The sequence below is a fragment of the Bidens hawaiensis genome, unplaced genomic scaffold, assembly GCF_021521415.1.
Source record: "Bidens hawaiensis isolate Kalapana, Puna unplaced genomic scaffold, B.hawaiensis_p1.1 tig00017858_1, whole genome shotgun sequence".
Taxonomy (NCBI): domain Eukaryota; kingdom Viridiplantae; phylum Streptophyta; class Magnoliopsida; order Asterales; family Asteraceae; genus Bidens; species Bidens hawaiensis.
The window spans coordinates 33484-45336 of NW_027492695.1; the positions used below are offsets into that span (position 1 = coordinate 33484).

Genomic DNA, 11853 nt, shown 5'->3' on the forward strand with positions numbered 1-11853 from the left:
TTTCATCAATAGGTCTTACTGGGACTTTTTGGAGTTAGTGGCCCATTATAGACATTTTCAAGTCATAGTCGCTCTAATGGGCCATATTAGGGCTTGAAATCTCTTTGTGGCCTTTTATGGCATGTGATATGTAACATTAGATATTTAAGGATTATATCATGTTATAGGGATTCATATTACACCATACTAGACAAAAACAAGTCATACATGTCCTAATGGAACATATTGGGCCTTGAAATCTCTAATGGCTCATTATGCATATAATTTTAAATTGTTTCTTAAGAGGTACAGCTCTCCTAACCCGTCGATACACATTAAACATAGGGGTGGCAAATGGGTTAGGTCGAAACATGTTATGGGTCGGAACGGGTTATGGGTCGAAACGGGTCAAGGTCGGAACGAGACAATTAAAAAAGGGTTGTTATGGTTAGGGTCGGAACGGGTCAGGGTCAAAAGGTTCGAGTCATAACGGGTCCGGGTCAAAATAGGTCAAGGTCGGAACAGGTCAAAACGGGTTTCGGGTAGTTTTTTTAACAAGGACAACGGAGGAAATGTTTTAGTTTTTTTACTTTTTCCGTTTTTTATTTATATTTTGACTTATGATTTTTTTATTATTATTTTTGAATATTTTTTAAATTGTGTCCTAAGAGGTACAACTCGCCTAACCCGTCGATATACATAAAACATAGGGGTGGTAAATAGGTTGCGTTGGGTCGAAACGGGTTATGGGATGAAACGGGCCAGGGTCGGAACGGGTCAATTAAAAAAAGGGTTGTTATGGTTCGGGTCAGAACGAGTCATGGTCAAAAGGTTCGGGTCATAACCGGTCCGGGTCTAAATGGGTCAAGGTCGGAACGGGTCAAAACGGGTTTCGGGTCGGTTTTTTTTTAACAAGGACAACGGAGGAAATGTTTTAGTTTTTTTACTTTTATTATTATTTTTGAATATTTTTTTGAGGGTTTAATCTTAACTAAAAAGACCTCAGAAAAAATTCAAAAACATTAATATAAAAAATCGTAAGTTAAAAACGAAAAAAGTAAAAAAAGAAAAAAAACTAAAACGTTCTCTCCCGTGTCAACGTTCAGCAAAAAAAAACTGATAAATGATCCTAAACCGAATCCCAACTCGTCGAATGCGAACACTCGTGTTGGCTCGTTTAAGCAATTTTTCAGATCGTTTAAACAGGTTATTAGTCGGAACGGGTTATGAGTCGAAACGGGTCAGGATCGGAACGGGTCAATTAAAAAAAGGGTTGTTATGGTTCGGGTCGGAACGGGTCAGGGTCAAAAGGTTCGAGACATAACGGGTCCGGGTCAAAATGTGTCAAGTCGGAACGAGTCAAAACGGGTTTCGAGTCGGGTTTTTTTTTATCAAGGACAACGGAGGAAATGTTTTAGTTTTTTTACTTTTATTATTATTTTTGAATATTTTTTCAGGGTATTTAATCATAACTAAAAACACCTCAGAAAAAATTCAAAAAAATTAATAAAAATATCGTAAGTCAAAAATGAAAAAAGTAAAAAAAAAAAAACTAAAACGTTCTCTCCCGTGTCAACGTTCAGCAAAAAAAACTGATAAATGATCCTAAACCGAATCCCAACTCGTCGAGTGCGAACACTCGTGTTGGCTCGTTTCAGCAATTTTTAAGATCGTTTCAACACTTAACAGCTCATTTTAACAGCAAACAACATGTTAAACAGCTCGTTTCGGTGAGTTTTCAGTTCATTACAGCACTTAACAGCTCGATTTTACAGCAAACATGTTAAACAGCTCGTTTCAGCGAGTTTCCAGTTCGTTTAAGCACTTAACAGCTCGTTTTTAAAGCAAACAACATGTTAAACAGCTCATTTCAGCGATTTTTCAATCCGTTTCAGCACTTAACAGCTCGTTTTGGCAATTAACAGATCGTTTCAAAACGTTTTGACAAGTTTTGCAGAAATTCAACAATAAAAAATCAGCAATTTAGCTCGTTTTTGCCAGTTTCAGCAGGTTACATAACCAATACTTCAAACTTTGTGTTTTAAATCCAAAAAAACAAGTATAAGCAAATGTTTAGTGTTTTCAAAACCAGTGTGTACGTGTTTTCAATCCAAAACCTGGTGTCGCATGTAATAGAGTTTTCTCAAAACCAAATGAATGCATTTGACTCGCTAATTGTTACCTAGTACAAGTGTTTTAAGTTATGAGAGTATGTTCAACAACAAATGACTCTAAGAACCACGTATGAACTCACACACAAACACAAACTTGACCCTACGAATAGTTGGTGATAATAAGTAATGTCAACAGTACCAAAAGTCCTAACATGTATTCACACATCATATCATGGCAAAGCAACCAAATATTCATCATACAACTTAACTTATGATCATTCAGTTCACGAGACAGATTCTGGCATGTACAAACTTATTTTATTCACAAAGAAAATATTAAGTATAAATTCTACAAAATTTACCACAGTAGGATATATGAATCAGTTTTCTCAAACAAGTTTTATATTATTTTTCTCATGCATATAAAACTCAAAATAATTCAACCATTACAGACAGGTACTAACAGTTCAGCAGATTGCGCAACAAAAACTAATTTAATGGTTCTATCAACTCATTAAACCAAATTGTGTAAGACCAACTCGGTTATCTTTTAAACTCATAATACTAAGTTCCAGAAGTGGAACCAACCCGTTTGGGTTTGTCATTAGGTGTAACATCCTAAAATGATTCTAGTATTAAATAAAGAAAGTTGCGTTTAGTTATCGAGTGTTAATAATTAATTTATGCTAAATAAAGAAAAGATCATGGATTGGGATTAAATAAGATGGATTAAAGGGTAATGGGCTTTAGGTCCATGGGCCTTGGGGAATATAAATATCCTCCTAAACCACCATAAAACCCTAAACCTCATTTCATTCCATCTTAATCTCTACACACTCCAAACACACACACACCATACGCGGCCGAGTGAGAGAGGTGAAGTCTGAGCAAGAAAACGTGATTCAAGATTTATACAAGATCCAAAGTTCATAAGCTAGCTAACCGAGAACAAAACGAAAACATAAAGGTATGATTTCGATCTTAAAGTTCATATTTTAATAGACGGTTAGCCATGAAACTTGAAACTATAATAGATCGGGTCTAAACGAAACGTAAAGTAACGAACTTGATGCTAGGACGAATCCAATGAACCCATAAACAGATACGGTTCGTATAGGATAAACCGTAAATCTTGTATTGAACGTTTTTGAACTTAAAGGTCCAAACTTTACGTGTTTTCGGGTCAAACCTTATCCAAAAACGACCATAGGAATGATCGCGGGTTAGTCAAATACCATACCCATGGATTTCTCGGTAAACGATGAGGATTTTGGGGATTAAAGATGATCAGCGGCGGCCGCTGACAACTTCGCCTACAAGCGAACTTCGCCTGCAAGCAAGTTCGCTTGCAAGCAAGTTCGCCTAGCTGACAACTTCGCCTACAAGCGAACTTCGCCTGCAAGCAAGTTCGCTTTCAAGCAAGTTCGCCTAACTGACAACTTCGCTCGTTGTTAAGTTCGCCAACCTTAAGTTCGCTGAGGTTAACTTCGCCTAAGATCAAGTTCGCCCAACTGTAACTTCGCCTGGTGATAAGTTCGCCCATGATAACTTCGCCTAAGGCTAAGTTCGCTGAATGCTAACTTCACCTGAGTTAAGTTCGCTGAATGCTAACTTCGCCTGAGTTAAGTTCGCTGAATGCTTAACTTCGCTGAATGATAAGTTTGCTTAAAAGATAAGTTCGCTTAACACTAAGTTCGCTTACAGTAAGTTCGCTTAATGTTAAGTTCGCTTATTGTTAAGTTCGCTTAATGATAAGTTCGCTGGAGTTAGCGAATTAGGGCTCTGCCCCTTGGACCCTGCTAGGGGCTGCCGCCCCTAGACCCCGCTGCCAGGGGCCCTGCCCCTGGACCCCCGTTCGTTGTGGGTAGTAGATAAGACTAGAAAGATGATATGAGTAGTAGTAGTTAATTGATATATGTAAATATTATACAGTTAGCCGTGCACAGCTCAAGAAGGGAATAACGATTAACGGAGAGCGTAACAGGATTCAGGTGAGTTCTAGCCCCATTTATGTGTTATGTTTTCGGGGCTGTGTGCATACTCAATATGTTTGTTAATACGCTTTTCCTAAGAGATAAGTGTATGCCTTATGTGAATAATGTGAAATGCATGAATGATTGCTTGATGGTACGTGAACGATCTTCGGATATTGCACGTACTGTCAGGTTGTAACAATATGTATAAGGTAAGTATGATATGTATGCTTATGTGTATGAATGTGATAAAGTTAATAAAAGAAGGAAAGGATGGTTGTATGGTTGTATGGTTACGAAGAGGGTACCGGGCCCTAATAATACTTGAGGTATGATGTATGGTTGTATGGTAACGAAGAGGGAATCGAACCCTACTAATATTCGAGAACTAGGAACCGAACCCTACTAATATTCGAGGAAAGAGGGTACCGAGCCCTAATAATACTCGAGGAAGGAGGGTACCGAGCCCTAATAATACTCGAGGAATGTAGGGCGTAATGCTCTTTATAACGTAAGATATGAAAGCAAGTTAATACAAAAGAAAGTATGAAAGTATGAAAGTATGAATGAAAGAATATAAGTTTGTGTGTATTGTATAATGTATGATTAACTAGAACTCACTTAGCGTAGCTGACTTTTAGTATGCACGCAGGTGAGTAGGATGAGGCAGCTCGCTTGAGGAGACATGTGGCACTGAATAAGAGGCTGGCATCGGAAGACTCAAGACGTTTAAGTTTAACGTTTTGTTTATTTTGAAAGACAAGATGTTGTTTTAAGATAAGATGTGTTTTGTTATGAAATGTTTTATGAAAGCTTTTATATTCCGCGAATGTTTTAATTAACTCCGATATTAGAACTGCGTTTATGAGTAAATCCAACACGAAAGTAGGGCTACCGGTAACGGGGCCTTACATTAGGGAGTTATGGTGTCCGAAGAATGGACCAAAAATATAACTCCCCGAATCAGCTTTAACATATGTTTTTGTAAAATTATAAAAGGTATTCAACACTCATCCAAAAATTACAAAATTTACCTTTTTGGAAACTAGACTCAGAATACTATATCCTAAAATCAACAATCGTTCAGTAATCATCGTTTAACAGCGAGTTACAGACCAATCAATAAATGAGAACGAATCTGTCAGCCAACTGTTCTCAACAAAACTCAAACCCTAACATGTTTATGACATCTCTGGTGTTCTAATTAATCATGTTAAAAACCCTCATTAGAAAATATAAATGATTCAAAAACGGCACTTGCAACTTGTATCAAGATTGTTTAAATTAGAGCAAATACTAATCGATTGAATCCAAGACCTAATTGCTTACATTCACGAAATACTACAGACAAGTAACAAGTTCATATGGCGCAATATCCATTAAAACCCTCAAACACCCAAATTTCTCAAAATTAAAGTATAAATCACCTGCCTAACCAAGATTTGCTTCAACCGATGTTAATGAGTGATGAAAGTATTAGCAGCATGTGATGGATTAGGGTTCAGATTGGTTACTGAAGGTGGATGTCTGGTTGGTCACACAAAAGAATTAGAATGCGGCTATTAATTATCAATAGTCACACTTTTGTTTTAATGTAAGTGTTAACTTTTAGCCATACATAAAAATTTATAAGTGACTAAGAAATAATGCTTTGTGGCCACATAAACCCATAAGTGTGACCATATGTATAAGCTTTTACCACATATTAAACAATTAAGGTGTGGCCATTAACTACTAAGGGTCACACGTTTTGTTTGTTGTCACCGTTAGCTTTTATCCACACATAAAACTTATAAGTGGCTAACAAACAATACTCTATGGTCACATATACTCGTAAGTGTGGCCATATGTATAAGTTTTAACCACATCGTTATTAAACTACTATGAGCTTAGATCATATTTGGCCATAATTTACTAAGTGTGGCTAGTAAAAGTCACACTTTTTAAGAAAGTGTGGCAAACGGTTTCGAACAACTGTGTTTTTTGTCACACGAATTGAAAAAGTGTGGCTAAAGGTTCCAGCAGGTGTGATTTTTTGTCACAAAAATCTAATTTATGTGGCTAAAGGTTCTAACATGTGTGTTTTTGGTTCTAATATGTGTGTTTTTAGTCACACGAATAACAAATGTGTGACGAAAGCGACCTTTAGCCACACATTTAGACCGAGGTGTGGCAAACCGCCCAAAGCATGTGTGTGGCCAAAAGCTAATATTCACATAGTGATATAATGGTGCTCGAAGTTCGTCACGGGTTTGTAGATCCAGATTTAGTGCTGATTAGATGTTCGTTTGGAGATTTTAATGAAGTATATCAAGAAGATTTGAAGATCTGGTTGTTTGTGTAAGAGAGTAGTTAGAGAAATCCAGTGAGATAACGTGGATCCAACCACCATTGTCAGTCGGTCTGGTGAAGTCCATAGCGTTGTTTAGCTCTATGGCGGAGGTGATCACGAGCTTAGAAGAATAAAAAAGGAAAGACCCACCATGAATAGGTGTCTTTGAACCGAATTTCGACGGCTGTTGTTAAATAGTGATGTCATCGGAGCTCTTTTTCTGGTGAACGATTTTTTGGAGTGACTTGAGGTGTGTATGACGCGAGGTAGTTGGCGGCTAGATTGTAACACCTCGTAAAATACACTAAAATAAATGTGTCAAATATACTAACTTGATAAGTTTAGGGACTTAAACTTAAAAATTTGAAAAAATGTATCCATCGCGATACGCGATGGGATAGGCACTAAGCCCATCGCATAGCGCTATGGACTTGCACAAAAACCCAGACTTGGGCGGCGTAGCGATACGCGATGGCTCACCCTAAAGGATCATCGCGTAGCGCGATTACTAAGTTAAGTAACTGGGACACGTGTCCAACCACGTGTCAACACGTGGCACGATTCTGACAAGCCACGTTTCATCACGTCACATTGCAGCGTCAAATTGCGGTGTCGCGATACGCGACGGGGTTGAGAAAACCCATCGCGTATCGTGGTGGGTCACCAGAAACACCTATAAAAGAGGGAGACGGGTATGAGGCCTTCTCATTCCAAATTCCCCTTCCTTTTCACACACTTAATATAGAAAGGCGTGCCCAATTGCCGTGACAAATTGACGTTTCATTTTCTCAAAGTTTGTGCAAGTAAAGAAGTCATAATCAATTTAGCAATCACATAAGCGAGTAGATCAAGATCCTACCGTCAAGTTTTCTTAGTATCACCATTCCAAGTATCCATACTAAGCTAGGAGCTACGTTTAAGTTATTCAAATTATAGCTTAGATATCAATCGAGGCTATGGCATTTAACCTTGAAAGTATTTTACAAACATTCTATAAATATTCATAAACAAGTTTTCATAAACGTTAGTTCTTAATGAAGTAATGTTAACAAAGATATATTTTGACGGGAATGTAGTAAACTGTAAGGGTGTTATCACTAGTAGTAAGTTCCTTGCCTAAGGAAAAGTAATTCGTACAAATCCCAATCAACCGAGGGAACTGTTTACTTACTTGGAGAAACTTACCAACGTGTTATAACCTATTAAGCCAAAGCATGCTATATAAAACGTCACATAAAAAGAAAGCAATTCATTCACAAACAAAGATAAACGATTTCAAGGTTAAGCTTAGCAATCATAGCTTAATCAAGAAACACCATTCTAATATTTATACAAAACTATTTATGTATAGGCTAAATATCATTCTCATTCACAGTCAAGGTTTCAAACGCAAACCGACGGTACAGGTGAATACGTTAACCTTTACAAATCAGTCAAAACATATTTATACTCGATAAGATAATCGGGTGTTTTTCTTAAAGACTCAGTCAAAGTTTTACATGAGATTACGTGATCTCTAAAACGTTATAATACAAATTAGAAAATAAAATCAACTCGGACCAATTACACATGTGTCTGGATCCAAACATATCTGTTCAGCCTAAACAGTCAAAGGCTACATGGACGCGGGCTAACGGTCATAACTAGTTCTCCATTAAGGGCTACGTGGCTCGTAGAACACAATTGTGTGTCTAGGGAATCGGTAAATATACGGGAAGTAGAAATACTTCCGTTGAGCTTGTCAAGAAAACTATATTTGTATTGTAACTGTTATTCAATATTTTTGGAGTCATACGTGTTCACCAGCATATAGCTGACGTATTTTTCCAACCCATTGCAAGTAATTAAGCATTTGTAGCAATAGCAAGGATTGGAATCTTTATGAAGATAGAAGGCGTTACAAGATGGATCCATTTTCTATAAACTAAATCCTTGTAATATAAACACATATTTTGTAAACGAATTCTTGGGTATTTAATTCTCAAGTAAATTTTCAATGTAAATTAATATTATATTCAAACCTAAAAGTCTTCCGCTAAAATTAACCCATAACTCTGATATATTTACAAAGCAGGTACCAACTTGTGGTTACACGCCTAGTCCCTAAGTCGGGGTGTGACATGTTGGTATCAGAGCCATTGGTTTCAGCGAATTAGGTATTTAAACATTAGTACCTAATCTTTAACCTTAAATTTATTATTATCGTAATTATTATTATTTCGTAGGGATAAGATAGGATTGGTAAACTTCCTATCCCTAAACCTAACTAAGTGCAGATGTCTTACATTAACTATCTTGGTCATAGACGCCGAGTTGCCATTCGAACAAAACCGACATTCATTCACGAACCATCAGACATGGAGAGTAGCAACAGTTATTATACTAGCTTTTTCAATCAAAATCAACTGATCATTCCGACGTTACCATAGGGGAGCCAGCCCGTGTATCTCCCAGGAAGTCAGCAATGTCCAATCAAAATCTCTGACAATACTGCCGACAACATTCCCCAATACTATCCATCTGAAATTCCAACTTACCATCCTTCCGAGGAGCAAGAATTTCATAGTAGGATCAAGCAAGAAACTGATTCGTCAAGTTGGATGGACTGCCACTCCGACCAGAATAAATGGCACTTTGGATCACCACCACCCGATTACCCATATCAAGTTCCACAAACTGTTGCTGAACCAAGCCTTAAACAAAGGATGAGGGTTATCATGCCCTATAAAAAGAGATTTATTCAATCACCGGTCAATAATCCTTATAAAATCAGAAGAGGATCCCGAGGAAGAAGATGAGGAAAACGAAAATCCTTATTTTCCTCCATATGTTAGACCGAGACCATCAATTTCCCAGCAAGCCAATGAAATCCATGAAGAGGCAAACCTAATTGAGGAATTTTATACAACTAATATCCCCGATGAGGAAATGCATGCTTACGTTCCAAACCCGCATCTCTATCCACGAGAGAACGCTTATCTCTTCCCAGCTACATCTGCGTCTACTGGATATCCTAACCCATCTAATGCGGTGATGGACGAGCTACGAAACGAGAAAGTGGACAAAAAGAAAATTGGAAAGAAAATTGTTAAGAAATGTGACAAGATGAAAAATCTTGTTAAGAAATGGATTAAGGATTAGAATAGTTACTATGCATCGTTGTTGACTGTTATGTAAAATAAATAATGTATTATAAGAAAGTGTGTCTTTTCCTAAATCTTGTCTTATTCATGTAACAGCATGTCTGGACAGGATAAAGTTAACAGTAATCTCGATATGCAAATAAATAACAAAGAAAAGACTGTTGAAGAGAACATTCAAGCAATACCGAAGGATTATGTGCTCGGTATTCTTGATCTAATAAAAGAAGTTGTTAACCCACTCTATGAACTAATAAAAACGATCCAAGTCGAACTGCCTCTCATTCTAATAAGAGGGCTAGTCAGAGCAAGAGTGAAACTGTGAATTCAAAGAGAGAATCTAGAAAAGAAACCGAAAAGAAAGAGAGTATTAAAAAGAAAGAAGAACGTGATCAAGGCTCGACCGCTGAAAATCACCTTCATGAGAAAACTAAGAAACTTAAAATACATGAAGTTTGTGATTTCAAAATATTCAAAGTTTATAATCCCAAAGAATTTCATGGAGATAAGGGAGTGATTGTTACCCTTTGATGGTTGGAGGAAATGGAGTCGATTGTACTGATTAGCAAGTGTACCGAAAGAGAGAAAGTTCAATATACCTCCCAAATGTTTAAAGGGGAGGCACTGGAATGGTGGAATACCCTAATCGGAATCAAGGGTAGAGAGACTTTATACAATTTGGAGTGGGAAACATTTAATGCAATGATATTGAAGAAGTTTTTTCCGATTAATGAAATGGATCAAATACAAAGCAAATTATGGAATCACAAGGTTGTGGGAACAAACCTCAAGGAATATGACACCAAATTTCTAGAGTACTGTAGAATAGTCCCTATTTTGGTCACACCTGAAATAACAAAGTGACACGATACATTTACGGATTACCAATTGAAATCCGCGATTTGGTTCGTTCACATATGCCGTCCATGACGGAATCTGCCATGGAGTTGGTAGGATATCTAATGGATGGGATGATAAGGAACCGGAATGAGAAGAAGAAAGATGAAGAAGGTAGAAAAGAATAGGGAAGGGGCGTTTGTGTATAGTCGCACTGTTTGCAAATATTGCAGTAGGAGACATTTTGGTAGATGTCTTCGACCAACCAATACCATCACATGTAATTTTTGTTAAAGACCGGGACATGGTGAAGCTGACTGCAAGAGGAAAGCAGTGGTGTGTTTTGATTGTGCAGAGAAGGGGCATTTTAGCAATGAATATCCAAAGAGGAAGTTGATGACAACAGCGGCTGGTGCAAGTGGTAACGGTGCCGAGACCGATGCCAAGAAAGGAAATGCACGTGTCTTCATGCTCGATACCCAGAAGGCAGCTTACATACCGGACGTGATCACCGGTACGTTTCCTATTAATAATGTTTATGCTAGGGTTTTATTTGACTCAGGTGTGAACCAAAGTTTAATAGATTATAAATATTGTAGTCTATTGAATGAACCCTTAGTTAAACTAAGTAAATATTATGAAGTCGAGACTGATAACGGTAGTATAAGTAGAATAACGGAAGCTTTAAATAACACCACTATTTCCTTAGCCGATCACATCATACTTGTACGGCTGTTACCCATGACATTGGCAGGTTCTGATATAGTTTTAGGTATGGGTTGGTTATCATCTAATCAAGCCCGTATCTTATGTGATGACAAAGCCATTGATATCCGAACGTCTAATAATAAAACCATTCTTATCACCGGAGATAAAGAAGCAGGAAAGGTAGGAATAATTTCTAAAACAAAAGCAAGTAGTTGCTTAGGTAAAGGATGCCTTACATTCATTGCCTATGTAACTAAAGAACCTGAACCTAAAAATATAGAAGAAGTGCCAATCGTATCTGAATTTCAAGATGTGATTCCTGATGAGTTACCAGGAGCCCCAACAGATAGAGAGGTAGAATTTAGAATCGATCTTGTACCAGGAACATCACTGATAGCTAAGTCTCCTTATAGACTAGCACCTACAGAAATGAAAGAGTTAAAGAAATAGTTAGATGAGCTTTTGGAAAAAGGATTCATACGACCGAGTTCGTCACCATGGGGAGCTCCAATCTTGTTTGTAAAGAAGAAGGACGGATCGATGAGAATGTGTATAGATTATAAAGAGTTAAATATGGTAACGATCAAGAACAAGTATCCACTACCACGAAGCGACGATTTGTTTGATTAGCTCCAAGGAGCAAGTTGTTTTTCTAAATTAATCTTAGATCGGGTTACCAGCAATTGAAAGTACAAGAGGAATATGTCCCTAAAACAGCATTTAGAACCCGGTACGGACATTATGAGTTCACCGTTATGCCGTTTGGACTC

The 11853-nt window shown here is 37.5% G+C and overlaps 1 protein-coding gene across 1 annotated transcript; it reads left to right on the forward strand.

Moving 5' to 3' along the window:
* The first annotated feature begins 10464 nt into the window (after positions 1-10464).
* LOC143554846 (uncharacterized) lies at positions 10465-11533 on the forward strand. Its single transcript, XM_077044523.1, has 3 exons — positions 10465-10549; positions 10689-10889; positions 10995-11533. The coding sequence occupies exons 1-3, from the start codon at positions 10465-10467 to the stop codon at positions 11531-11533; spliced, it is 825 nt and encodes a 274-aa protein (XP_076900638.1).
* The last annotated feature ends 320 nt before the right edge of the window (positions 11534-11853 follow it).